This window comes from Sturnira hondurensis, unplaced genomic scaffold (genome assembly GCF_014824575.4).
Source record: "Sturnira hondurensis isolate 20B ecotype Veracruz unplaced genomic scaffold, ASM1482457v3 Scaffold0015767, whole genome shotgun sequence".
Taxonomy (NCBI): domain Eukaryota; kingdom Metazoa; phylum Chordata; class Mammalia; order Chiroptera; family Phyllostomidae; genus Sturnira; species Sturnira hondurensis.
The window spans coordinates 478,629-505,872 of NW_028088398.1; the positions used below are offsets into that span (position 1 = coordinate 478,629).

The following is a 27,244-nucleotide window of genomic DNA, read 5'->3' on the forward strand; positions in this document are numbered from 1 at the left end:
ACCACCTCCCAGTCAGGGCCCGGAACCCTGCCCACCTGTGCCCACAGATGCTGCTGCACCTCTTCAGCGACGCCAACTACAACCTGCTGGGCTTCAATGCCTCCTTCCGCTTCTCCCTGTGCCCGGGAGGCTGCCGCAGCCGTGGGCAGTGCCGGCCCCCTGGGGTGTGTGCCTGTGAGCCAGGCTGGGGGGGCCCTGACTGTGGCCTGCAGGAGTGCTCAGCCTACTGTGGCAGCCATGGCACCTGCGCCTCGGTGAGCCCGCCCCCAACTGCGTTGCGCCCACCTTGGGGTCCTGACCTGTGTCCTCACTTCTGCTCCCATCTTCTGGATCTAACTCTGCCCTTGTCTGACTCCGCCTGACACTCCGCCCTCTGCCATGATGCTGACCCCCCACCAGCGCCCCTGCTCTCATCCACAGTCCTGCCCATGCATTCCAGATGCTGCCCCACCTGTGACTGCAGCCCCGCCCCACCTCTGCCTGGGGCCCCTCCCCCGCCTGAGTCCACTGCTGCTCTCTCCACAAGGCACCGCTCACCTGTGAACCCACACTGCTCCCTCTTGCCAGGCCTGACTCCACCCACCCACCCAGCTGCTCTGTCTGGCCTTGGGCCCTGAGCCGTGACTTTGACTTTCGGCCACTGTCTTTGGCCCTAAGGCATGTGTGTCCGCCTTTGGGACTGGATCACACCTAGCACCCTCCCTGCCTTGATCTCCCCAGACCTGAGCTTTCCCAGCTCAGGCTGACACGGGCCTCCCCATCGTGGGCCTCACCGTCTTTGCCAATCTGTTTTCTGTCTATCCTCATTTTTTTCTCTGGGCCTTTCTCTTTTTTTTTCTTGGTCTGTCTTCTTGCCTCCACCACCTCTCTGCCTCCTCTGGTTGTGTTTCTGTATCGCTTTCTTCCTCTGTCTATTGGTTTTTCTCCTTCCTGTTTCTGTCTCTCTCTTTTTGCCTCTCTGTCTTTATTTATTTATTTATTTATTTATTTCCATTCTCTCTTTTCCTGTTCATCTCTCTCCCTTCCCTTTCCGCCTGGTGTGTCTCACTCTGGCTCTCTCTTCCCCTTGTTTCCCTGTCTCTTTCTCTGGCTCTGTCCCCTGTCTGTGTCCCTTTCCCCCCAGCCCCTAGGACCATGCCGATGTGAGCCTGGCTTCTTGGGACGTGCCTGTGACCTGCACCTGGGGGAGAACCAGGGGGCCGGCTGGTGGCACAACGTGAGTGCCGGGGACCCTGCCTTCTCTGCCCGTGTCGGGGCGGCTGGTGCCTTCCTGACCCCACCGGGACTGTTGGCTGTTTTTGGAGGTGAGTAGATGGGGTGTGTGCCTGCAGCCTGGAGGCCTGGCAGCCTGTGGCCAGGGCTCAAGACCACCCACCTTCCATAGGCCAGGACCTCAACAGTGCCTTGGGTGACCTCGTGCTGTATAACTTCTCCGCCAACACCTGGGAGCGCTGGGACCTGAGTCCTGCCCCGGTATGGACCCCGCCTCTGCTCTGCCTGGAGGCACCTGCCCCCTCTGTCAGTCCCAGCAACGGCCCCTCAGAGCCACTCCCTTACCCCATAGTCGCCCCAGCCTGCAACTTGATAGAGGAACACCTACCCTTTCATTTCTGCTGTCTCAGGTCTTCTTTTTTTAAAAAAAGATTTTATTTATTTATTTTTAGAGAGAGGGGAAGGGAGGGAGAAAGAGAGGGAGAGAAACATCACTGTATTGTTGCCTCTCGAGTGGCCCCTACTGGGCACCTGGCCCACAACCCAGGCATGTGCCTTGACCAGGAATGGAACTGGTGACCCTTTGGTTTGCAGGCTGGTGCTCAATCCACTGAGCCACACCAGCCAGGGCTCAAATTTCCTTTTGTCTTCCTTTATATCCCTTTCTGCAACTTATCTTTCTGTGTGTCTCTTGCCTCTCTCTCAGTCCATCTCTCTGTTTTCATCTCTGACTCTTGGATCCTTGTGTCTCCTCATGTCTGGATTGTATCTCTGTCTCTCTCTGCCATTTCCCCTTATCCTTCTGTCTCCCTGATTCCACTTTCCTTACCTTGTTTCTCTGTCTCCTCTCTGCTCTCACTCACGTGTGTCCATCTTTCTGGGTCTGTCTCTCTTCTCTCCGTGCATATCTGTCTTTGTCTCACCTTCTGTCTGCCTGTCTTCCTTTCTGTGTCTCTTTCTCTGTCTCTGAGTCTGTGTCTGGCCCTCTCTGTCATTCTGTGTGTCACCGTCTGTTTCCCTCTCCATCTTTGTCTCCTGGTCTCTTCCTCACAGGCTGCCCGTCACTCCCATGTGGCCGTGGCCTGGGCTGGCTTCCTGGTGCTGATGGGCGGTGAGCTGGCCGATGGCTCCCTCACTAGTGACGTGTGGGCCTTTAGCCCTCTGGGCGGGGGCCACTGGGAGCAACTGGCCCCACCTGCTTCTAGCTCCTCCGGGCCACCAGGCCTGGCAGGTCACGCCGCTGCCTTAGTGGACGACATCTGGCTTTATGTGTCTGGTGGCCGCACCCAACACGACCTCTTCTCCTCGGGCCTCTTCCGTTTCCACCTTGACCGCACCAGTGGGGGCTATTGGGAGCAGGTGACTCCAGCGGGTGGGCGACCCCCTGCTGCCACCGGCCACTCCATGGTGTTCCATGCCCCATCTCGAGCTCTGCTGGTCCACGGTGGACACCGGCCCTCCACTGCCCGGTGAGTGGCCTGCCTGCCCCACACCTCTGCTCTGCACCATTAGTCACTGGTGGTCTTCACCCGCTGACAGGCTCCTGTGGCCATTCAGTCACCCCTTCCCTCATTCAGTCACGCTCTCGTTCAGTCTCTCACTCGTTGTCCCACTCAATTTCTTGGTCCCTTGCTGCCCCTCACACTTACACCGTCTGTTCATTCTACCAGCCCCTGCTTGGTGTCCAGCCCTAGCTGGGTTATGCAGGGTGCCCAGATAGGAGCCCACCGGATCCTGCCACAGCAGCTTCTGGTTCTGAGGGGACATAAACCCTATCACAGACGGTCTTAGCCCCGAGTGAGCACACAGCCCTTAACAGCCAGCGGCCCCCCTGCCCTGAGCCCTTGCTCTGCCCCACCCCCGTAGGTTCTCCGTGCGGGTGAACTCCACCGAGCTGTTCCACGTGGATCGGCGCGTGTGGACCACCCTGAAGGCCCGGGATGGGCTCCAGGGCCCGCGGGAGCGGGCCTTCCACACAGCCAGTGTCCTGGGCAACTACATGGTGGTCTATGGTGAGGAGGCTCCCTGCTGGCCTGCCTGCCTGCCTGCCAGGGGCCCAGTCCAACCCTGAGCTGAGGCTCCTTGTGTGGGCGGCCCCACTCCCCCAGTCTTGCCAGCTATGCCTCTTTCCTCCATTCCCAGGGGGCAATGTGCACACCCATTACCAGGAGGAGAAGTGCTATGAAGACGGCATCTTCTTCTACCACCTGGGCTGCCATCAGTGGGTGTCGGGGGCTGAGCTTGCGCCTCCAGGAACCCCTGAGGGTGAGTGGCCCCTCTGTCTCCCTGAGGGGCTCCTGACGGTCGTACTCCCCCCAACAGTGAATCTGGAGGCACCTTAGTCCTTGTCAGGGTGAGCCAGCCCTCCTATTGGAGCTGTCTTAGGAGGCAAGCCTGTGCTGCACCGAGGACGAGGTCATTGTTGCCATGGAGATGGGAGGTAGTTACAGCAGCATCAGATCTAGGCTCTAGTTCAGGTTTTCCAGTTTCTAGGGAAATGCCCATGAAGAGGTGACTTTTTCAAAGTCGCACCGTGTGGGCAAGTGGGAAAGCCAGGATGGCTGGCTCCAAAGAACTATCTGTGCAAAAGCCATCATTTAATTTCTGTGTCTCCACTTCCCCGTCTGTAAAATGGGGATTATGGTAACACTTAAGCCACCAGGCTGTTGTGAGAGTAAACTGAGATGGTGCTTGAAGACTGAGGGCAGCCTGGTGAGGGGCTCCACACGGCGTCTTTCTCACAGCAACGGCAGCTCTGCCGGAAGCAGATGTGGAGACCCTTTCCAGCTCCTTAGGTCAAAGACTGCTTTAGGACTCAGAAGAAAGCCACAGGCCCCTCTCTCAGAAAAACATTTGTATACACAAAGTGGACATACCATTCAGGGGACTATGGACTTGCCAGAGGCCTCTCTGTTCTCAGCACCCCATCAGAAATAAAGCCTGGGCCTGACCTTCTTGCTTTCCAATCCAGGACTCTTCTGCTTGTCCCTGCCCCTCCTTTAGGACCCTTTGCTGGGCAGGCGAGAGTATGAGGTTCTTGGAGGTCTCTTCCTCTGAGGCCTGTGATTCCCTGGGCCGAGTCCCATGTGCTTACGGAGCGTTCAGGTTCAGTGAGAGGGTGGGGGAGTCGCCCATCACTGGCCACCTTCCTATTGGTCAGGACTCTTGTTTTTTGTTTTATTCATTCATTTTTAGAGAGAGGGGAAGGGAGGGAGGAAGAGCAGGAGAGAAACAGTCATGTGTGAGATACATCAGTCATTTGCCTCTCGAGTGTCCCCAACTGGGGACCTGGCCCACAGCCTAGGCTTTGGTCCTGACAGGGAATTGAACCTGTAACCTTTTGGTTTGCAGGCTGGTGCTCAATCCACTGAGCCACACCAGCCGGGGCAGGACTCTTGGTTTTAAGTGACAGAAATCCAGCCCAACTAGCTTAAGCAAAAGGGAGAATTTCTTGGCTAATTTGAGTGAGTTCCGGCTGGACTGGATGCAGGTGCTCCCGTGATGGTGTCAGCCGTATCTCTCTCCAGTTCTCGTCTGGGCTTACTTCCGTCTCCGGCAGGCTCGCCTTTTGTAGATGGTCGCCAGCGGTTCTGGGGTGACATTCCACCCTTTCAAATGCCTGGAGGGAAGAGCGTGCTCTTTTTTCCCAAGGACTGTAGGACTTGAGTTTCATCCCTGAACTAGTTAGTCACTGGCGCTGATAGGCCCGGGCTAACTAAGGCGCTGCTTCTGCCAGAGGTGCGGATGGCGTGGCTTGCGCCTTGTGGCCTGGGAGAGGGAGAAGGTGGTTTTTTAGGGGAAAATCAGAGGCTGTCCCCAGAAGGGAGGCTAATTCGAGGCAGACCAAAACAGGTGAGAGCCAGGCAGCTCCCCAGGAGCAGGGTGATGGTTCCACTCATAGAGGAGGGACCCAGACTCAGAGATGTCGAGTCTCTTGCCCAGCGCCACACAGCTGGTTAGTAGTCGATCCATGATTTGAACCCCAGTAAATGTTAAACCCAGGATTTAAACCCAAGTTTTTCTGAACTGAAGATTGTGGTCTGAATGGTAGCTTGGCTGGGGCTGTGGGAGCCCAGGAGAGAAAGGACTGGAGCCGCTGCGGGGCCAGGCCAGCCGGGAGGGTTTCCGTGGGCAGGCGGGTTTAAGCAGGATCTAGGAGTCTGGGCTGAGGCTTGGGAGAGCCAGGCAGGGGTGGTAGTCTCAGTAGGGGAGCCATGGAGGTGGTAGGGGGTTTGGGGGCCCCATGTCCTAGGGGTCTGTATTCCTCTAGGCCGAGCAGCGCCTCCGAGTGGTCGGTACTCACATGTGGCAGCTGTGCTTGGTGGCAGCGTCCTGTTGGTGGCTGGTGGGTACAGTGGCCGGCCCCGTGGCGATTTGATGGCCTACAAGGTGCCTCCCTTTGTGTTCCAGGCGCGTGCTCTAGATGTGAGTATCGAGGTGGAAGGGAGAGGGTGGTGTGGTTCCCACAGATGAGGGAGAAAGTTGGGGGTTCTTGGGGTTAGCATTGGGAGTCCTTAGACGGGCCATGAGAGGAGAGACGTTGGTTCCCAGGTTCAGGGGAGGAGGAATGGAGGCCTCTGGGGTGGAGGGCAGAGGAGCAGGGGTCCCTGACACTGGAAGAGGATTAGATGGGGTCCTTGGGGTGCTGAGCACTCGGGGTTCCCTGGGATGATCAGTATGAGTGGGAATATGGGAAGCGGGCCCCTGTCTGAGGAGCCCCCGTGTCCACCCCTCTCTCCGCAGTACCACTTGGACTACTGTTCCATGTACACGGACCACAGTGTCTGCTCTCGAGACCCTGAATGCAGTTGGTGTCAGGGGGCCTGCCAAGCCGCACTGCGTCCTGGTACCCCCCCGGGGGCTGTGAGTGACTGTCCTGGCCCTGCCTCCTAGCCCTCAGTGTCTCCCTCTGCTGAAACCAAGTGGAGAAGGACTTCCCTACACACCGGGGAGACTTGTTTTCACATCCAAGATCAGCATCCCTGATTCCTGACTGCTGACCCCTTGAACTTTGACCCTCTCCCAGACCCTTTCCAACTCATCTGTGCCCACATCCCCAGGCCCTGCCTTTTGAGCTTTCCTCATTCAAATTGGCTTTCAATGCTCTTCTTCAGTTTCCTGACCCCTTCTACCCCTAATTTCCTGAATTTGCAGCCCTTTCCAGATCCCTTAAGCCCCAGTGCACACTGACCCCTGTTCCCTTCCTTCCCTGTAGTGTCCCGCTGCCAGCTGCCTGGGCCTGGGGCGTCTCCTGGGTGACTGTCAGGCCTGCCTGGCCTTCAGCAGCCCCGAAGCTCCTCCCCGGGGGCCCGGTGCCCTGGGCTGGTGCGTGCACAATGAGAGCTGCCTCCCTCGGCCCGGTGAGTGACCAGTGGCAGTGTGGGCAGGGACAAGATGGTGCTGCACCCCACACTGACCCCACCCCCACCCTCCCGTCCTCACAGAGCAGGCCCGCTGCCGAGGAGAGCAGATCTCAGGCACCGTGGGCTGGTGGGGTCCCACACCTGTCTTCGTCACATCCCTGGAGGCCTGCGTCACCCAGAGCTTCCTGCCTGGTCTACACCTGCTCACCTTCCAGCAGCCACCCAATGCCTCCCAGCCTGACAAGGTGGGGAGCTGGGGGCGGGGCCCAGTGCGAGTGTTGAAGGGCTGGTCCTTGGGTCGTCGTTTTCCAGATGGATCTTTTTCATTCTCGTATTTACTCTGTAGGTCTTTACATTCAAGGGTTTGCTTTTCCTTACTGAGTTAAAAACATTTTTAAAAGTTATGGTAAAATCCACCTAACATAATATTTACCACTAGTGACATTTAGAACACGCACAATGTTGTGTGACTCTCATCACTATCTAAGGCAGGGGTGTCAAACTCATTTTCACTGGGGGGCCGCATCAGCCTCGCGGTTGCCTTCAAAGGGCCCGCTGTAATTTTAGGACTGTGTACATGTAACTGCTCCTTAATAGTTAAGCCAGAGCTCGGTGCTGCCACCGGATGAAACAAGGTGGAGGGCCTGCAGGCCTGCTGTGTGCCACCTGTGATCTAGGGTCGGAACGTTCTTGTCACCTCAGAAGTTACCACGAAGTAGTCCCTCCAGTCCCCACTCTCCTGGCATTTGGCAACCCCTCATCTGTTTTCTGTCTCTGGATTTGCTAGCTGTAGATGTAGCATATAAAGGGAATCATACAATGTGGGGCCTTTTGTGGCTGGCTTCTTTCACCGGGCGTGATGGTTCTGAGGCTTATCCATGTGTTGCGTGCATCAGGACGTCGTTCCTTTTCACGGCCGAGTCATCTTCCATTGCATGGCTGGGCCGTACCCGTTCATCAGCTGATAAGCAAGTGGGTTGTTTCCACCGTTTTGCTGGTGTGAACATTCATGCATGTGTCTCCCATCTACCCACTCCCTGCCTCCTCAGTGTGGGAAGATGGCTCCCACCGCCCCCCCAGCTCAAGGCCACCCTACTTCCCCCCGAGACCTGTTTGGATTTCTTTGATCTCCTCCCAGAGTCTACCTATTCCAATACAAGTAAATGTGACTTTCAATCATTTTTCTTTCTTGCAAAAAAAAGTAGTATGCTACCCACACTGTATTACTGCTTCCTTTTCTTCTTGACACACACTGGCAACCTTCCCACCGGGGGGCTGAGGAAATTGCCTCAGTGCTGCTGTTTATCTAAACAGTCTCCCTCGATGAGCACTGGGTCGGTCTGTTCATTTGCAATTACAAAAACACATACAAGCAATAAATTACGTCATACGTCCATCACTTTGAACGTTGTATCTGGGATGTCTTTTAAAAAAGAACCTTATGTACTTGGTTGCTGTATAACGGAGGATATGGTACGTAGGGTATGGTCCCGGGGCTCTGAGCACCGGGGCTTCTGTCCCCGTGGGGTGGGGGTGCAACACCCTTTTGGCACACGGTTGCGTTCGCTAACCGGGAAGTTTCCCAAACCCTGTAGTGAAGTGATACTGTTTCGTTTTTTTAAGATTTTGTTTATTTATTTTTAGAGAGTGAGGAAGGAAAGGAGAAAGAGAGGGAGAGAAATATCAATGTATGGTTGCCTCTCACATGCCCCCTCCTGGGGACCACGCCTGCAACCCAGGCATGTGCCCTGACTGGGAATTGAACCGGCAACCCTTTGGTTCTCAGGGCTGTGCTCAGTCCAATGAGCTACATCAGCCAGGGCAGTCTTTCATTCCGTGAAATAGGAAGGAGGTGGAGCTGCCTGGTTGTTTCTGGCTCTGCTGTGGCCTGAGGGGTGGGGACCACAGGCCACGTGGAGTTCTCATGCACACCCGTCCCTGGCCGTCACAGGTCTTGATCGTCCGCAGCACAACCATCACCCTGACACCCAGCCCAGAGACCGATGTGTCCCTGGTCTACCGTGGCTTCATCCACCCGCTGCTTCCAGGAGGTCCTGGCGGGCCAGGGGCCGAGGACGTGGCTGTGTGGGCCCGGGCCCAGCGCCTACGTGTCCTGGCCCAGATGGCCCGTGGCCCTGACACAGCGAACATGGTGAGGGTGCCTGGGGCACTCAGAGGGCTGTTTACAGTCAGTCCAGGGGCGAGGATGTGTGGTGCAGGGGGGCGGGGAGAAATCAGAGCTGGGAGATGTGTCCTCAGTGCAGGGAGAGCCCTGGCGTGTTCTGTGGACACGCTTTGGTGGGGAAGAGGGGAGTGGAGAATGTGGGGAAGGTCTGTCCTAGCAAGTCAGATTCCCCTGAGGAGGAAGAGGGTCACTGGTGGCTTTGGGGACACTTGGAGGTTCTCAGAGTCAGAGGAACTGTGCCCCTCTTTTTCCCAGGAGGAGGGGGCTGCTATTGAAGTGCCCAGAGGTTTCTGGGGTTGGGGGCTGTGGAAGGCCCTGAGGCCCCCGTCTGTCCTCATCCCTACCCTAGGAGGAGGTGGGGCGCTGGGTGGCTCAGCAGGAGAAAGAGACGAGGCGGCTGCAGCGCCCAGGGGCCGCTCGGCTCTTCCCGCTGCCTGGCCGGAGCCACAAGTATGCGGTGGAGATCCGTGGCCAGCTCAACGGCTCCGCAGGCCCTGGGCACAGCGAGCTCACGCTGCTGTGGGACCGGACCGGCGTGCCTGGTGGCAGCGTGAGTAGTCGGGCCCGGGCCCCAGGTGCCCTGGGCTTTCTGAACCCCTGGCAACAAACCTGGGCTTCTGAACTCGGGCCTCACCTTGCACCCTCCACACCCCAGGGTCTGACCCCCAGACTCTGACCTGCTACTCCAACCCCTGCCCTACCCCACTGCCCCTGACTTCTGCCCTCCATACTTTGACCTCTGATCTTTAGATTGTTTCAAACCCTGGTCCCCCTTTTGTCTGCTGATGGCCTAAATCCTGACCTGTGTGTGCATGAGTCCTCAACCTTGTCTCTAAACACTGAAGCCTTTAGCTCCAAACTCTGACCCAAACCTCTACTCCTGACCCTGAAGCTGGGGCACAGACCCCTGACCTCCTGTGCCCCTCCCCCAGGAGATCTCCTTCTTCTTCCTGGAACCCTACCGCTCAGCGGCCTGTGCCTCCTACTCCTCTTGCCTGGGCTGCCTGGCCGACCAGGGCTGTGGCTGGTGCCTGACCAGCGCCACCTGCCACCTGCGCCAGAGTGGGGCCCACTGCGGGGCCAGCGGGGCCAGCGGGTCCTTGCTGGTGCTGGTGCCTGCCCTTTGCCCCCTCTGTGAGGAGCATCGTGACTGCCATGCCTGCACCCAGGTGCCTGCCAGGCCCCAGAGGGGCGCTTTCAAGTTGGAGGCAGCCAAAGCAGGGGATCCAGGGGTGAGGGAGGGGCCCCCTGGGTGGCAGTAGGGGGAGAGAACTGGGTCTATCATCTTCGAGCTGCAGACAAGAGCTCAGTGGGGAGCAGAGGAGAGGGCTGGCACTCAGGGCTCTCCCTCTCATGGGGGCTGGAAACCCCAACCTGGAGCCTCTTCACCAGAGGAGCGTTTATGGGCTCAGGCTACAGGGCCCCAGAGCAGGCCTGAGACGCCTGGCGGCTCACACTGTGCCCTCCCAGAGGGTCAACGCCTGCGGGTGGCGGGGGAGCCACAGGCTCCAGACTTGCATTCCCCCGCTCAGCCAGGTGGAGAGAAGGCACCTTTCTGTCCCCGCCTCACTCACCCTCCAGGTCAGCAGACGTCCCAGGAGAGCATTTTACTCACTCTGGTTGGGTCTCGTGCCAGCTCTAGGACCAGTCAGGGAGGCCAGGATTGACCCAGCCCCACCTTGACCATACAGAGGGTGCTAGTGCCCAAAGGAAGTAGGTGCTGGGCAGGCCGAAGCCAAGGATGTTGTTGGCTGAAAGGCAGTCTGGAGAGGCAGGCGGTTGGGGAGGGAGGGGGCTTGGAGGGGTGGTCTCGGGTGGAGCAGGTGGGGGAGGCAGGACGCTGGGAGCCCAAGGGACAGGGCTAAGCTGGGGTCTTCTGTAACCCCCAGGACCCCTTCTGTGAGTGGCATCAGAGCACCAACCGCAAAGGGGATGCGGCGTGTAGCCGGCGGGGCCGGGGTCGGGGTGCCCTGAAGACCCTGGAGGAGTGTCCCCCGCTCTGCAGCCAGTGAGCCCCTCTGGCCCGGGGAGCAGGTGTTGGGGGGTGCACAGACCAGCCATGGCATGACCCCGACCCTACTCCTCACCCCCAGGCGCCTGACCTGTGAGGACTGCCTGGCCAACTCAAGCCAGTGTGCCTGGTGCCAGTCCACCCACACCTGCTTCCTGTTTGCTGCCTACCTGGCCCGGTACCCATACGGGGGCTGCCGAGGCTGGGACGACAGGTACGGTCAGGGTGATGGCTGGGTGGTGGGGCTCACAGAGGGGAAGGTGGCGGCAGGTGGGGGCCTGGGCTCTGAGCCACCCCCACTCCCCGCACTGTCGCTCTGCAGCGTGCACTCAGAGCCACGGTGCCGGAGCTGTGACCGCTTCCTGACCTGCCACGAGTGTCTGCAGAGCCATGAGTGTGGCTGGTGTGGCAACGAGGACAACCCCACACTGGGACGGTGAGGCCTGGGAGGTGGGGCAGGTGGATGGGTGGGGTATGGGGTGGGGTATGGGGCGGGTAGCTCTCCAGGGCCCTAATTCTAACAGCTGTTCATTTCTCTGCTTTTTCCTGACCATCGTCTGTTTTTTCCCCTTCCCTTTTCCCTTATTTCTCTCTATCCACTCTTTTCCTTTTCCTGTGGCTTGTTTTCTCTCATCTTTCCTTCTGTTTCTTCATTCTTGACTTTCTGGTTCTGTCTCCTTGTCTCTCCCTTTCACTAATTCCCTGCTTCTGTCTCCTGTCTGTCACAATCATTTGTGTCTGACTTCTCTTGGTTTCTCTGTCACTTCCATTTCTTCTCCTGTTTCTCTCCCCGTATTCACTTTTCTCTCTCTCTCTGATTGGCCTCCTCTCTCCCCATCACTGTTTCTGTCTCTTGTATCTTTGTCACCTCTTCCCATTCCACCACCTTCAATCTCTCCCAAACCAGGTGCCTCCAGGGGGACTTCTCTGGGCCCCTGGGTGGGGGTAACTGCTCCCTGTGGGTGGGGGAGGGCCTGGGGCTGTCCGTGGCCCTCCCTGCCCGCTGGGCGTATGCCCGCTGTCCAGATGTGGATGAGTGTCGCCTGGGCCTGGCACGGTGCCACCTTCGGGCCACCTGCTTGAACACGCCCCTCAGCTACGAATGTCACTGCCAGCGGGGCTACCAGGGAGATGGTATTACATACTGCAACCGCACGTGAGTGGGACTGGGTTTCCATGGAGATGTTGCTCCGGGCTGGGACGTGCGGCGATGGAGGGAGGAAGTGATCTTGGTGGGGGAATCCTTCCCATGGACCAGCACCCGCAGTGAGCCGCAGGTTTCTACCTTGCAGACTAGGTCCTCGTTATAGTGATAGGGTCCCCAGTGTAATGCCAGTTACTGTGGAGACAGGTTACCCATAGACTGTGGGCCATAGTCTTCAGAGTTGCCATGGAGATGGAGGAGGACCAAGTTGAAAAGGGGTTTTCATAGAGAACAGATCACTAGTGGTGATATGTGGTTACTATAGAGACAGAAGTAACCACGTGTGATGGGTTACCTTGGAGATGGGGCCACCCATGTAGTCCTGGACCAGTGGGCAGTAGCTTGCAATGGTGTTGCCATGGAGATGATGGAGCAGGGTGGGGTGAAGGGATGCCTTGGGGAGTCTCGGCCTGCCCAGCCCTTCCCCCACCCCTGCCATGGCCCCTCAGGTGCCTGGAGGACTGCGGCCATGGTGTGTGCAGTGGCCCCCCCGACTTCACCTGCGTGTGTGACCTGGGCTGGACGTCCGATCTGCCCCCACCCACGCCTGCTCCGGGACCCCCTGCTCCCCGCTGCTCCCGAGACTGTGGCTGCAACTTCCACAGCCACTGCCGCAAACGGGGGCCTGGCTTCTGTGATGAGTGCCAGGGTGAGCAGCCCCCCTCCCAGATGCCCCTGGACTGGCCTCGAGGGAGCTTCCTCGGGGTTCCAGTTTCCTGTTCTCTGCATGGGCTTCAGTGTCCCCTCACCTGGCTCTGGGTCCTCCTGCCCCATTGCTTGCTCCTGACCCCAGACAGGCTTCAGTGGCACCCACCTCTTTGGCGGGACCTCAGTCCCCACTCTTGGGCCTTGCTAGTCTCCCAAGTCAGCCCTGGTTACCTTCCTTTGAAGCAGCCAGGGGAGGTCAGGGGTCAGCTGAGCCAGCTGGGCAGGCCCTGTCCCACCCTCGCCCCTGACTCTGCACCCTGCCTGCTGGGGCTTTCACAGACTGGACCTGGGGAGAGCACTGTGAGCGGTGCCAGCCCGGCAGCTTTGGCAATGCCACGGGTTCGAGCGGCTGCCGACCCTGCCAGTGCAATGAGCACGGGGACCCACGCCTCGGCCACTGTGACAGCCTCAGTGGGCTCTGCTTCTGCCAGGACCACACTGAGGGTGCCCACTGCCAGCTCTGCTCCCCTGGCTACTATGGGGACCCCCGGTGAGCCAGGGGCCAGACAGGTGGGGTAGGGGTCCGGTCGATGTGGGATGAGGCAGGACTGGTCTGACACTGGCTTTCCTTTGTCTCCCAGGGCTGGTGGCTCCTGCTTCCGGGAGTGTGGGGGTCGCACCTTCCTCACCAATGTGTCCTCAGTGGCACTGGGCTCACGCCGGGTTGGGGGGCTGCTGCCTCCAGATGGTGGGGCAGCAAGAGCCGAGTCAGACCTGTTGTATTGTGTGTGGATTGTCTCGGCCACCGAGGTGCTGCAGCCCTGTGCTCCCGGGACCCAGTGTCCACCACTCACCCTCACCTTCTCCCTTGACAGCAGCACGCCCTGCACGGTGAGCTCCGAGAGTGCTAGGGTTCAGACCCGCACCTCCCTTCCCAGTCTGAGTCAGACCCTGACCCCAACGTTCCCATGTTGCATCCTTCAAACCCCAAACTCTGTTCCTGTGACCCCAGCCCTTCATTTCTAAGACCACAGACCCTCCCATTTGCCAGGTCACCTACTGTTTCCTGGACTCCAAGTCTCCAATCCCCAGATCCTCAAACTCCCCTTCCTCAGCCCAGGCATGGTAAACATTTATTCCGTGTGTCAGCTCTGACCAATGGTAGTGGCTTCCGGGAGCTGTGTATTGAGAAAGAGGCTCCAGGTGAGAGTGCCTGATTGATTAGCCACGTCTGCTATCAACACAGGTGGGGGACTGGTGGCCTCTAGGCCACAGTTTGACCGTCTGCCCAGGAGGTGCAAACAGCCCATTTCCCTATCTCAGCTTGTCCTCTGCTCTTGAACTCCCCCTCCCAGACTCCTAGCACCCCTCTTCGTCATCCTCAGCTTCCCCTAACCCTCAGCTCTGCATTCCTCCAGCTGAGCTACGTGCTGGCCTTTGATGGCTTCCCACGATTCCTGGACACCGGTGTGGTGCAATCGGACCGTAGCCTCATTGCTGCCTTCTGCGGCCAACGGCGGGACAGGCCCCTCACTGTGCAGGCCCTGTCTGGTACGGGGACTGGGGAGGTGGGACCTCTGTCCTGGGCTGTGTATCCCTTGCTCCCCTGCAGCTTGCTAACCAAGGTGGGCTGAAGACCCAGCCCACCCTGCCACTGACTTGCTGGGTGCGGCAATCCCTTGCCACCTCTGGGTCTCAGTTTCTTCAGCTGAGAGGCAAATAGAATATTAGTGGGTTGCCTCTGGAGAGAAGGGCCAAGAGGGACGTGTCTTTGGGATGCACAGAAGGGCCGGCGTGAGGGCCCCTGAGTGTCTCCTCGGGCTGGGGTTCTCTACCAGGGCTGATTATGTCCTCAGGGCTTTTGGCTGACTGTCACCATTGGGGGCACAGCCCCATAACTGAGACCCACCCGCAGGGCTGTGAAACCCAGCTGATGTTGATGATGATGCACCAGAAATAATTTGTTGCCCATGGCAGTTGCTGCTCCAAGGCTGGGGGAGAGAGGCAGGGCTGTAGTTAGCCCCTGCAGAGCCCTCGCAGTGAGCCTAGAATCGATTGGGCCCTGGTTCCCTTCCACTCACTAAGTGTTTACTGCCCACCTGCGGTGAGCTGGGCCTGTGCTAGATGCTAGGGGTGCAGTACAGGCTTCACCTCCATGGATTCAGCGTGTGTGTGTGTGTGTGTGTGTGACATTGAACAATGTGTACTCTGAATAGTGAGGGATAAAAGGAAATGGAAGAGAGAGCCTGGCTTATCTGGGTAGTACTGAGGGCTTCGGTGCAGAGGTGCAGTTTCACTTAAGGCCTCTAGGGGGCAGTGCGGGTAAGGGAGACTCCTCCAGGCGGAGGATCTGCAGGTGGCCAGGCCCTGAGAAGCAGGAAGGGGGCCTGGTGCTGGAGCCAGAGAGCCTGAGAGGGGGAGGTGATGATGTCAGAAAGCTTGCAAGGCCCTTTTTCCCCCCCATGTAACTTTTTTGAGACTTTTTTACATATCGTTAATCCCCACCCTCCCATCCTGGAACTCTTTCTAAGGAAACTGGGTTTTACAGAACAGTAACAAGTCATGGAAGGTTTGGAGCTTGTGAGTGACAGGATCAGGTTTGTGTTTTTGGAGGATCACACGGGATGCTGTGAAGGGCAGAGTGTGCAGGAGCCAGGAAGACCAGTGGGGGATGGTGCTGGTGGCCAGGCCAGACTACTGAGGAAGTGGCCAGCAGTGAGTGAGCATGAGAGAGATTTAGGCTTCACAACCAGTGGGGAAAAAGAAAAACCCATGAGAACTTGCTGGGCTGGACAAGGGAGAGGGTGTGCAGAGATTATAGACAAATGGGTGCCTGCCTAATGACACTGGTTTTTCTCAAAACCTGGGGGTGGAGTAGTGTCTGGACTTGGCTCTGCTACCTGCTTCTGCCCTCTCTCCCAACAGGGCTGCTCGTGCTGTACTGGGAGGCCAACGGCTCCTCGTCCTGGGGCTTCAACGCTTCAGTGGGCTCTGCCCGCTGTGGGTCAGGGGGCCTCGGAAGCTGTCCTGTTCCCCAGGAGTGTGTGCCCCAGGACGGGGCCACCGGTGCTGGACTCTGCCGCTGTCCCCAGGGCTGGGCTGGCCCACATTGCCGCATGGCTGTATGTCCTGAAAACTGCAATGCCCACAGCGGGGCGGGGACCTGCAACCAGGTACGGGAGGGACGAGGTGATCAAGGTGGGGTGGGGTGGTGCTCAGGTGTCCTGCTGAGCATCCTCCTGCTGTCCCCCAGAGCCTGGGTGTGTGCATCTGTGCTGAGGGCTTCGGAGGCCCCAACTGTGCCACCAAGCTGGACGGTGGGCAGCTGGTCTGGGAGACCCTCATGGACAGCCGCCTTTCAGCTGTGAGTTGTGGTGGTCTAGTGTCTGGGGAGGTGCCCCTCTGCCTGGATCCTTCTCCCTCCTCCACTCCTGGGACTACCCCCAGACCCTGTACTCAGCCTGACACTTTGTCGTGACCCTAGCCTGACCCCTCGTGTCCTTACCCGCACCCTTAGGATACTGCTAGCCGCTTCCTGCACCGCCTGGGGCACACCATGGTGGAGGGACCTGATGCCACTTTGTGGATGTTTGGGGGCCTGGGCCTTCCCCAGGGGCTGCTGGGAAACCTGTACAGGTGAGAACTGCCCTGGGGAGGTGGGATACTGGAATGAGAGAAGTTCACGTCAGGAGATGCTGGATGTCTGTCACCTAAGAGTCCTCTCAGGGGTGCCTAAGAAGGACATCTCCAAAGGACATGGTGACACTTATCATAGGAGGCTCGCCTCAGGGGTGGACACTTATTTAAGTGGGTAGTGCCGCCCGCCCTGGGGGATGGTAAGGTGACTGTCTTCGGAGGGCCACCCCACAGGATGCTAGGATGCTGGAATACCCGCTGAGGAGTAGCGGGTCACTTGGGTTGCTGGGATACTGGGATGACTGGACAGTGAGGCTGCTTTTTTGCATCTTGGTCCCAGGTACTCAGTGAGTGAGTGGCGGTGGACCCAGATGCTGGCAGGAGCTGAGGATGGGGGCCCAGGCCCCGCACCCCGCTCCTTCCATGCAGCTGCTTATGTGCCCTCGGGCCGTGGTGCCATGTACCTTCTGGGGGGGCTCACGGCTGGGGGCATTGCCCGAGACTTTTGGGTCCTCAACCTGACCACCCTGCAGTGGCGGCAGGAGAAGGTGAGCATCTCTCCCCACCCCTGGGCCCTGTAACCGGGCTCTGGCCAGATGGCCAGGGAGCTCCTGCCACTTTGTCCCCAGAGGACATGGCTTACTCCCTGGGCTACAGCGGAAGTCCCAGAACTGAATCTCATTGGCCACCTGGGTTACACACTCTGTTCTGGCCAAGGGGATGTGGTACCATGGTCGAATAGGCTGGGGATACAGCCTGTAGAGCAGGTAGTCAGCCCTCTGCAGCCACAGCAAGGGAACATAGGCTGCTCCTGGCTAGAGAAGTGACACTGAGGTGGAAATGGCCAGAGGTCTACTGCACACCTGCTGGGAGCAGGGCTGGTTGGAGGGCCTGCTCTGACCAGCCCCGGGCAGCTCACTGTCCCCTTAGTGGTTCAGGAAGAGTGTGGGGAGTTCTGAGTCTCTCCTACCCTCAGGATGACCCCTGACTTCTGGCCTCCTGTGACCTATGTATGCCCTCTGACCCTCAGACCCCTCAGACTGTGGAACTGCCTGCTGTCGCCGGCCACACCCTCACTGCCCGCCGAGGCCTGTCTCTGCTCCTGGTGGGCGGCTACTCCCCTGAGAATGGCTTCAACCAGCAGCTTTTTGAGTACCAGCTGGCAACTGGCACCTGGGTATCCGGCGCTCAGAGCGGGACGCCCCCCACAGGTGGGGCTAGGGACAGGAGAGCACGGCGCCTTTGACCTACTGGCCATCTGGGGCTTTGTGTAGGCTCTCTGTCCACTTCCATACTCTGTGGTCACTGCCCACCCCCCAACTTCATATCTTGTTATCTCCTGTCTTCCTGCTGACCCCTACCAAGATTCTCAGGGTACCGTCTCGAGAATGAGAAGTTCAGTGTCTCTATTTAACACCCCTCCCCTTGACTCCACGGTAAGCTGCCCTCTTTCTGCCCAGTATCCCGCTCCCCCAGGGCCTAGGTCACTGTCCCCCAGATATTCTCCTGTCTCTGTCTCCTCCTACATTCTTGGGTCGCTCTCCCCAGGATATTCTGGCCACCCCAGTCGCCCTCTCCTCTTTCCCAGACTCTGATGGTTCTCCTTTCAACTCCAGGGAGAGGGAGGGTTGAGAAGGTCTCCTGAGTCTGTGGCCTCAGGGCCTGGGGAGGCGTTGTGGTCATAAGAAGGGGAACTCAGAAAGGCAGCAGGGGTGGGGGGGGCGCTGTCTGCCTGGTCCCCAGGCCTTCGCCAGTTTCTGTCCTCACCCTTGCCCCAACTCCGGCCAGGTCTCTATGGTCATTCTGCTGTGTACCACGAGGCCACGGACTCCCTCTACGTATTTGGGGGTTTCCGCTTCCACGTGGAGCTGGCGGCTCCGTCCTCCGAGCTTTACTCCCTGCACTGTCCTGACCGCACCTGGAGCCTGCTGGCCCCTTCTCAGGGGCCAAAGGTCAGAAAGGAGGTCTAGACAGATGGCGGTAAAGGGTGGGAGGGAAGGGGCCTCCCCATCCCAATGATCCAGGGACTAGCTCAACCCTGGACTCCTACTCCCCCTCCTCCCCAGTCCCCTGAACTGAGCTGCGGCATCCCATGTCTCCCCATCTGCCGTCCCTGGCTCGGAGAAGAGACTCCTAGACCAGGAGTTCAGAGGCCAGGGTTCTGCCCCAGCTCCGTCCCACTCTTGGTGCAGCCCTGGCAGGCCCCGCCCCTTCCTGGCCTCCCCATCCAGGGACTGAGGCTCCTTCCTTACACTTCCTGCCTTCAAGGCCAAAGGAGACCAGTGGGTGTGTGGGAGAACATGTAACCCTGGATCTGCTGGTCAGGGACAATTGCGTTTTGTCCATCGACATATTTCCAAGCCCTTCCTGGGTCTGGACTGTGGGGGAGGAGTAAGTAAGACACCCAGGCCTCACCCCAGGCGTCCCCAGCCCAGCTGGCGAGATTACACAAATCTGTGGGGTGCATCTCCAGCAGTCTGGGCTAGGTTGCTGCGGAGTAGCACAGGGTGTAGGAGTTCGGGAGAGGAGGATGGTTCTGGGGCTGCTGAGGAATGAGGGAGTTTTCCTGGAGGAGGGAAGTGAGATCTGAGGAAGGTCTGGATGGGATAGGCTGGCGGGGCTCAGGTTAGGGGGATTTGGGGTGGCCCTCAGTGAGCCGAGAGAGGGGGCAGAGGACTGCGGACTCTGATGGGCCATTCTGCCACCTGTCTGCCCAACAGCCCCTCCCCCGACTTTTCCACGCCTCGGCCCTGCTGGGGGACACCATGGTGGTCCTGGGGGGGCTCTCGGACACTGAAGCGTTCAGCAGTGAGGTGCTGCTCTACCAGGTCAACTGCAACACCTGGCTCCTGCCCGACCTCACCCGTAAGTCCTTTGCTGCCCCCGGGAGCCCCTGACTTGGCTCCCTCCCACTGGGAGATACGTGGTGCCCCTCAGACGCTCCAGCACAGCTCCTGTCCCCTAAACACCCAGGGGGACACCCTCCTTCCTTTTTCTCCCCTTAGAAAATTTTATTTTGCTGCTTTTATTGGGATCCATGGTAGAGGCCTGGGGTTTCTCTGGCTCATTCGTTATGGGCAAGTTTAAAATATAAGAGCAGGAATTTAAAGGGTGGGAAGAGAAAACAAGTAGCCCAAATGGTCAGATGCTGAAATCAACCAAATTCTGTGAAACAAAGCCCCAGGTGGGGAGGGAGCCAGCTGGCCTGGTCCCAGTGGTCCTGCGGCTACAGTGTGTCCATCCCAGACAGCCTTCCTTGATACATGTGCCTCTTTGAAAAGGGTGCCTGGCAGTGAGAGTTTCTGTCCGGGCACTTGCGTTACAAGAAGAAAAGAAACAACTCTTAGGGCTGTACTGCAACATTTATCCCCAATCGTAATTTCACTCTCTGTTGCTTTCTTCCCTCTACATGCCTCTCTCCCTCTCTTGTTTGGCTGTCTGTCCGGTTCCCCGGCCCTGTCTGGCTTTCCCTGTTTCTCCCTGTCCTGCTCTGTCCGTCTCCTCAGACTGTCTCACTGCTTGCTCGGTGTCCCTCCCTGACGGGTGTCTTAGTGTAGGTCTCTTCCCCAGCGTCCTGCCCGTTTTCTTCCTGATCGCCACTCTGTCTTTCCCTAGGTCAGGCCTCTGTGGGGCCCCCCATGGAGGAGTCTGTGGCCCACGCTGTGGCCGCGGTGGGCAGCCGGCTCTATATTTCAGGGGGCTTTGGGGGAGTGGCCCTGGGTCGCCTGCTGGCCTTGACTCTGCCCCCTGACCCCTGCCGCCTGCTGCCCTCGCCTGAAGCTTGCAACCAGTCTGGGGCCTGCACCTGGTGCCATGCGGCCTGCTGGTCTGGGGACCAGGCCCACAGGTAACCGTGGTGACTGACAGCTCAGGGGAGGGTGCTCTCTGGTGCGCTCTGAAGGGGCTTCTGTGCTAGGCCAGGCTGGGATACCAGCTTCCGTGGGGAAATGGGCAGCTCTTCACCGGCAGGGCTGGCTGGGGGCCCCGAGGGTGAAGCCCTGCATGTGGGCTGGAGAGCCATCCCAGAATGCTTCCCAGAGGAGCTGGGTCTGCACTGGGCTCTAAATGACTGGGCGACTGGACACCAGCGAAGGTTCAGAAGTGGGGCTGTGCCTGGCATATTTGAAATACCCCCTGAGTCTGGGGGAAATGAGACTGGGTATCTCCATTCTCAGTTGGGTGGGTCGGCTCTTTAAGGGCTTCTGGTGCTTGGCCGAGGCGCTGGCCCTGGCTCGGGTCCGCAGACCCCTCCCCTGTGGTTCTGGAAGCTGATGTCTCGGGAAGCTGGCATGGGTTTAGCACAGACTCGGCTTTGTGTGCCCGATGAAATGCGCCACGGCCTTCACTGCAGAAATAGCAAAGGGCTGGGTTTACGGGGTGCTCTCCCAGCCTCCACAAGGGTGTTCCGTAACAGTCGGCACATGCCCTGCTTTTCTAAAAGTTCTGGAGCACGTTGCCTCCAAGGAGTTTGGGTGAAGGATTGTGGACCGCCACTGTGTGTGACAGGGAGCCCACAAGGGTTTGTGTGGGAGGCGGCAGGGGCAGCCCTGGGCAGAAGGAGCCTTGGAGGCTGTGTCGAAGGAGGGAAGGCTGCAGGTAGAGACTAGACAGAAGGCCAGGGTGAGGGAAAGAGGCCTGAACTGCATGCAGGGCTGCAGAGGTGGGTAGGAGGGGACGGCCAGAGAAACTGAGGAGGCAGAAGCCTTGGTGGCAGAGGGGCAGGAGGATGTGAGGGACGGTGTAGTGTCTCTGGCCTGGGTGGCAGGTGGACGTGGGACCATAGCAAGTGGGCTGGAGAAGGAGCAGCTTTGTGAGTCCGATGCCGAGTGCAGCGTGGGGCACACACGGGGGCCGCAGGGTGATGTTCAGGAGGCACCAGGAAGAGGCTGGGACGGGAGGAGGAAGGATGGGGCCTGGCTGGGCATGATGAGCCAAGGCCTCATGCCTCCCCAGGCTGGGCTGTGGGCCTCCCCTCTGCTCCCCAATGCCACGCTCTCCTGAGGAATGTCGGCGTCTCCGGACCTGCAGCGAGTGCCTGGCCCGCCATCCGAGGACCCTGCAGCCTGGGGATGGAGAGGTGAGTGGAGCGAGGTGGGGGGGGGTGGCTTGGGAACCACTGTGCTGGGATTGGGTGGGAGGAGCTGTGCCCAGAGGGATGCTGGAGACCCTGAGAACCCATGGAGTCTGTCCCCCGCAGCAGGCATCTGCCCCCCGCTGTAAGTGGTGCACCAACTGTCCCGAGGGTGCCTGCATTGGGCGCAACGGGTCCTGCACCTCGGAGAATGACTGTCGGATCAATCAGCGGGAGGTCTTCTGGGCAGGAAACTGCTCAGAGGCTGCCTGCGGGGCTGCCGACTGCGAGCAGTGCACCAAAGAGGGCAAGTGCATGTGGACGCGTCAGTTCAAGAGAACAGGTGTGCACCGAGGCGTGGTCCCTGAGAGGGCAGTTTGGGGGTCAGGACTGGGTCTCAGGGAGGTGGGGGCTGGGGTCGTGGACCCGGGGTTAATCACTATGCCCCAACCCTAGGGGAGACCCGGCGCATCCTGTCCGTGCAGCCCACCTATGACTGGACGTGTTTCAGCCACTCTCTGCTGAACGTGTCCCCGATGCCCGTGGAGTCATCGCCCCCACTGCCCTGCCCCACTTCCTGTCACCTCCTGCCCAACTGCACCTCCTGTCTGGACTCCAAGGGTGCAGACGGGGGCTGGCAGCACTGTGTCTGGAGCAGCAGTCTCCAACAGGTACCGCGTTCTGCCAGGGCTCCCGGGCTCTTTCCTCTCGGCCCCGCGCTGACTCTCTCCTCCGCCACCTCCTCCTCCTCCTCCCCACCCCATCCCCCGTGCTCCGGTCTTGCCACCACGCTTTCCCCTGGCCCCCATTCTCTCTTCTCTCTTCCCAGCGTCTCTTTCTTCCCTCCTCGCCCTCTCAGTCTTCCTGGTGTGTCCGCTTGCCACTCCCTGCAGCTCTGCTCAGGCTCTCCCTGCCCCGTCCTTCCATGGCTCTTACACCGCCTCCTCTCCCTCCTCCACCTCTCTCTGCATTTGGAACTTTTGCTTTTAAGAGGCAGAAACACACCTGAGCTGGTTGTGTTAGGAGGAATGGGGGTATTCGATGGGGTGTAAGGACGGGAACTCCTGCTGCTCCGTGGCTCTCGGGCCACGTGCTCTCTGAGCTCAGCTGCTCCCTGCACGTCTCTGGGCTCTGGTTTCTCTCGGCTCGGTCGTGAGCACACGTGGCCTCAGGTGGCAGCCCTGGTCCTCCCTCAGTCTAGGTGACTTTCCAATTCCAGAGGCCAGTCTTCTCTGTTCACCAGTTTTCTGACATTCTCAAAGGGACTTCAGCTCAGCTCAGGAGTCGGTCCAGCTTTGGTCTAGCCTTGGTCCAGGGAGACAGCCCGGGGCATGTGGTTCCAACGTGGCAGCTCAGACCCACCCCTCCTGTGTGGCTGTGGGCTGGAGAGATGGTTCTGGAAGGTCTGGGGGTGGGGCACTGTATGTGCCTTTGACAGCCTGCCTCTGGGCTGCCCAGCATGCACTCTCAGAACGCTTCTTCCTGAGGTGCCTCTGTGTGGCGTGATTTAGCTGTTCCAGTGACGAGTGACGGAGGCGTTTATTCCCCAGCCCCACCCCCACCCCGGGGGGAGACAAGGAACATTCACCTCTCGTCATACCTGGAAGCAGCGTCACTGGGCCAGCGTCTGGGCTCTGATTCCCACTGATGTCCACTCCCCGTTCAAACTTTGTTGTGCAAGACCCAGTTGAGGTGTGACTACTCACCATGGCAACCGTCTTTGTTCAAATAGAAGTTGTCTCAACAGACCCCACATCTGAGGTGTTTCCAACACCAGTAACCAATTCACCGATTGTGCAGACACAAGCCGGGTGTCCAACAATTCAGTGCACTTCTGACACTCTGTACCTGGGGTTAGCATCACATCCCACGAGTGCAAGGGCTCCGTCTGCAAAGACTGCCCCCTTCTCAGACACCCGGCTCAAAGCTGGGTCTGCAGTACTTCCTGCCAGCCAGCCATGAATCCGGTCCCCACCACCCCTTCTGCAAGTTTGAGAATTTGCTGGAGTGACTCATGGGACCAGGGAAACATTTACCTACTAATACCAGTTTATTATAAAGGACACAGCTTCGGAAGAGCCCAGTGGAAGAGATGAATGGGGCCAGATAAGGGGGGCGTGTGGAGTTCCACACCCTCTCTGGGCACCAGCCTTGAAGAGTTTTTATAGAGCTCAGTTGTCAACCCTGCCTCCAGGTTAGTGGGTGGGGCCAAAAGCTAACCCCTCCAATCACCTGGTCCTTCTGTGATCCCTGCCAAAGTCACCTCAGTAGCATAAACTCTGGGGAGAAAGGGGCCCCTGGTGAATAACACAAGACATTCCATCACACAGGAAATGTAAAGCATTTTAGTAGTTTTGTGGCAGGGATCAGGACAAAAAAAAACAAGTATTTTCTTGCGTTGCACCACACCATCCCGTAGGCAGGTTGGGCAGATTAAATGGGAGGATGTATTGAGAGCGTGGAGCAGAGCCTGCCATTAAGTAAAAACTCAGCGACGCCCCAGGTTCCACCCACTTTCTGGGACACGCCTTGGGGATCGCTGCCTGGCGGGGGAGTGCGCGTCCCCGAGGGGCCTCTCCGTGTGGCCCTGCAGCGTTGGTCTGTAACAGGCAGAGACCTCTCCTCCCCAAACCTGGGGGTCTGCCTGGTGGTAGAAGTTATCTCCCCCAATGTTACTGAGGTTGCCGTTGCTTGTCTTGGTGGGAGCTGCAGGGACCAGAGAGCACGTGCTGCTCCCCCCGCCCCTCTGCGCCTGCCAGGCTCTCTGGGCAGCCCCAGGTGGGAGGCCGGAGGAGGTGGTGGAGAGCACAAGGCTGTCTGCGTGTGAGCGTGAGAGGGCTTTCCACCAGGTCTTCTGGTTGGTTTCTGTGAAACTTAATTAAAGTGTTGGCTCAGGTTTTTTGTTTTTAATTAATTTTTAAATTTTATTTAAAAAATTTAAATCTCTTTTTAGAGAGAGGGGAAGGGAGGGGGAAAGAGGGAGAGAAACATTAATATGTGGCTGCCTGTCATACGCCCCCCCACTGGGGACCTGGCCTGCAATCCAGGCATGTGCCCTGACCGGGAATCAAACCGGTGACCGTTTGGTTTGCAGGCTGGCACTCAGCCCACTGAGTCACACCAGCCAGGGCTAATTTACTTGTTTTTAGACAGAGGGGAAGGAAGAGAGGAGAGGGAGAGAAACATTAATGCGTGGCTGCCTCTCTTAAGCCCGGCACTTGGGGAACCTGTCCTGCAATGCAGGCATGTGCCCTGACTGGGAATCAAACCGGTGATCCTTTGGTTTGCAGGCTGGTACTCAGCCCACTGAGCCACACCAGCCAGGGCTTAGCTCGGGTTTTTAAAAGTCACCACTGCACAGATGAAACATAACAGGCGTACAGGCCAGACCTGTTATGATTTGGCTCGAGGGCAGCTGTGTTCCAACCATCCAGCATTGTTTGTTTCAATGGCTTTGGCCTCAGAGCCTGGCGCAGGTGAGAGGGCGCTCCCTTTCCTGGCTGGCTTCTTTCCTCCTCTTTCTCCCTTCGTCACACTGTCTATTGCGCACCTTCCTTGTGTCCAGGCACTTTGCTGGGCATGGCGCATGCCAACAGATGAGAGCGGATCCTGCTCAGAACTTCACGTTTGTAAGTCTCTGCCAGGAACACAGGAAATGCAGTCATGGTGTGGGACAGCAGCATCGCATTTGGCCATTAGGGAGGTCACAGCAGACAGCACATGGCAGACTGGGGCCTCAGGCTTCTGTCCGCCTCCTCCCAGATTGGTCTGCTCTCTGCCGTGGGTGCACTAAACTTAGATGTGGAGGCCTAGCCTGGCAGAGAATTGGGCAGTTGGGCAAGGCTCACCACCAGCCATAACCCTCCACAGGCTCAAAGTTCTGGCCGTAGCAGTTGGAGTTTCTGTTTCAGGATTGCATGGTGGTTTTGCTTTTTTCTAAGTGCTGCTGGCCAGCCCAGACTAAAGTCTCTCCTCTTGTACTTAAGGCCTGAGCCGTAAGCGAACTGCTTGTATACACTGAGGTTAGTTCCCAAGTGCCCGATCCTCATTGTCTGGGTCCCAGGGCGTGACAAGTGGTGGCATGTGGGCTGCTGCTCAGCCCCTGACTGTGGACTCTTCAGCTTCCCAGACCGGGGGAGAGCCTCCTGTTGCCCCAGCAGCCAGGTCCCCTTTTCTTCTAGGTGACTGTGGCTTGCGGCCTCCTCCTCATGCTAGTTTTGGTCTCCATTTGGGACCATTGCCCACTTTAGATTGTACGAAGCAGCTGTGCCCTGAGCCAGGTGGGTGAAGGGGCCTCATTACACCAACTCAGTGGCACCTCGTGGAAGCCCAGGTGCAGAGTGCATCCAGGTGTCACCAGGGACTGGAGATGGAACTGGGAAGTGGCCTCTCCACCTGCATCGGGGGTGTGGCTCTCATCTCTGCTTCCTTCTGTCTCCACCTGCTTCCTGCTGCCTCTCCTCTTCATTAATGTCATTTGTTCACAATCAGCCTTGCCAGTCCTGCTCTACATAATCTGGTTTCAAGGATGTCGCTAGTCTCAATTATAGGTGCTTGAGAGGGAGAATGTGATGACCCCAGCTGGTGTTCGCTGTGGTCCACCAGCTGCGGCTGGGTGGGTAAGACCTCCGAGAAGAGGAGGGTACCCAGGATGTACTCCTTTGACCCCGTGGATCTGTGTTTCGCCTCCCCGGACAGTGTCTGAGCCCCTCGTACCTGCCCCTGCGATGTATGGCTGGAGGCTGCGGGCGGCTGCTCCGGGGGCCCGAGAGCTGCTCCCTGGGCTGTGCCGAGGCGACCCAGTGTGCCCTGTGCCTGCGGCGCCCCCACTGTGGCTGGTGTGCCTGGAGGGGCCAGGATGGAGGTGGCCACTGCCTGGAGGGTGGACTCAGCGGCCCCCGTGATGGTGAGAAGGGGTCGGAGGCCGGGCGAGGGGCTGGCTCACAGCATGGAGGGGGCTGGGGGCCGTCGCAGAGGTGGGGCTCGGGAAGTAGGAGCAGGGGCCCGGGTCGGTGGGTGGTGCGGAGACCCCCAGTGAAGCCCTGTGTCTCGTGCCAGGGCTGACGTGTGGGGATCCTGGCGCCTCATGGGTCTTCCTGTCCTGCCCTCCTGAGGACGAGTGTGCAAACGGGCACCACAACTGCAATGAGACCCAGAACTGCCACGACCAGCTCCACGGTTACAAGTGCAGCTGCAAGGCAGGCTACACCACAGACAAGTGAGGCTGCAGCCAGACCGGGGCCTGGGTGGGCTGGAGGGGGGGCGGACAGCCACGGGGTGGGGGCATCTGTGGGGACCAGAGTAGGGCGGAAGGAAACACAGTCCAAGGCGTGATGGTGGTGGGGCTGGCCCAGGGGGCATGTGGCTGGGGGGCTCGGTCGTGGAGCGGCAGGGTTTTGAGTTTGATGGGGCACACCCGGAAGAGGGGGCTGGGGGCTGGCTCCTAGAGTGGCTGGCTCCGGGGAGGGAGCCGGAGCAGAGCTAGGAGAGGATGGCGTGTGGTGGGCTTGTCCCCTGCCCTGACGCCCTCCCCACCCCTCAGCGAGACGGGGCTGTGCCGCCCAGTGTGTGCCCAGGGCTGCGTGAACGGCTCGTGCGTGGAGCCCGACCACTGCCGCTGCCACTTTGGCTTCGTCGGACGCAACTGCTCCACGGAGTGCCGCTGCAACCGGCACAGCGAATGCGCTGGCGTGGGGGCCCGGGACCACTGCCTGCTCTGCCGCAACTACACCAAGGTGGCCACTCGGACCCTGGCCCCGGGGCCCGGCCCTTCCCTGCTTTCAGCCCTTGTTCAGGCATCTGGAGCCTCGTCCACGTCCCAATAAACTGTACAGGGGCGGATGGAGATGGCATGACCCTGTCCCAGGGTGGTGTGAGAAGGCTGGGGGGGCCCCGTCGGGGTTTGATTCACAGA

General features: G+C 58.9%; 1 protein-coding gene across 3 annotated transcripts in view; it reads left to right on the forward strand.

Annotated features, from left to right (window-relative positions):
* Positions 1-27,244, forward strand: part of MEGF8 (multiple EGF like domains 8) — a 42,980-nt gene that overhangs the window by 8,383 nt on the left and 7,353 nt on the right. The window contains exons 3-37 of one of the 3 annotated variants that reach the window (XM_037065521.1): positions 48-254; positions 1,124-1,304; positions 1,385-1,473; positions 2,266-2,681; positions 3,079-3,224; positions 3,355-3,477; positions 5,483-5,637; positions 5,956-6,075; positions 6,428-6,572; positions 6,657-6,820; positions 8,527-8,727; positions 9,110-9,310; positions 9,693-9,929; positions 10,650-10,768; positions 10,854-10,985; positions 11,094-11,207; positions 11,679-11,927; positions 12,425-12,624; positions 12,963-13,173; positions 13,265-13,514; positions 14,042-14,174; positions 15,549-15,796; positions 15,877-15,987; positions 16,141-16,259; positions 16,600-16,807; positions 17,290-17,470; positions 18,048-18,211; positions 18,980-19,124; positions 19,875-20,106; positions 21,213-21,336; positions 21,457-21,673; positions 21,787-22,001; positions 26,029-26,236; positions 26,389-26,548; positions 26,873-27,065. In XM_037065521.1, coding sequence (XP_036921416.1) covers positions 48-254; positions 1,124-1,304; positions 1,385-1,473; positions 2,266-2,681; positions 3,079-3,224; positions 3,355-3,477; positions 5,483-5,637; positions 5,956-6,075; positions 6,428-6,572; positions 6,657-6,820; positions 8,527-8,727; positions 9,110-9,310; positions 9,693-9,929; positions 10,650-10,768; positions 10,854-10,985; positions 11,094-11,207; positions 11,679-11,927; positions 12,425-12,624; positions 12,963-13,173; positions 13,265-13,514; positions 14,042-14,174; positions 15,549-15,796; positions 15,877-15,987; positions 16,141-16,259; positions 16,600-16,807; positions 17,290-17,470; positions 18,048-18,211; positions 18,980-19,124; positions 19,875-20,106; positions 21,213-21,336; positions 21,457-21,673; positions 21,787-22,001; positions 26,029-26,236; positions 26,389-26,548; positions 26,873-27,065 — 6,318 coding nt within the window. The remainder of the gene's footprint in view (positions 1-47; positions 255-1,123; positions 1,305-1,384; positions 1,474-2,265; positions 2,682-3,078; positions 3,225-3,354; positions 3,478-5,482; positions 5,638-5,955; positions 6,076-6,427; positions 6,573-6,656; positions 6,821-8,526; positions 8,728-9,109; positions 9,311-9,692; positions 9,930-10,649; positions 10,769-10,853; positions 10,986-11,093; positions 11,208-11,678; positions 11,928-12,424; positions 12,625-12,962; positions 13,174-13,264; positions 13,515-14,041; positions 14,175-15,548; positions 15,797-15,876; positions 15,988-16,140; positions 16,260-16,599; positions 16,808-17,289; positions 17,471-18,047; positions 18,212-18,979; positions 19,125-19,874; positions 20,107-21,212; positions 21,337-21,456; positions 21,674-21,786; positions 22,002-26,028; positions 26,237-26,388; positions 26,549-26,872; positions 27,066-27,244) is intronic. The other 2 variants (XM_037065522.1, XM_037065523.1) reach the window with 2 other exon arrangements.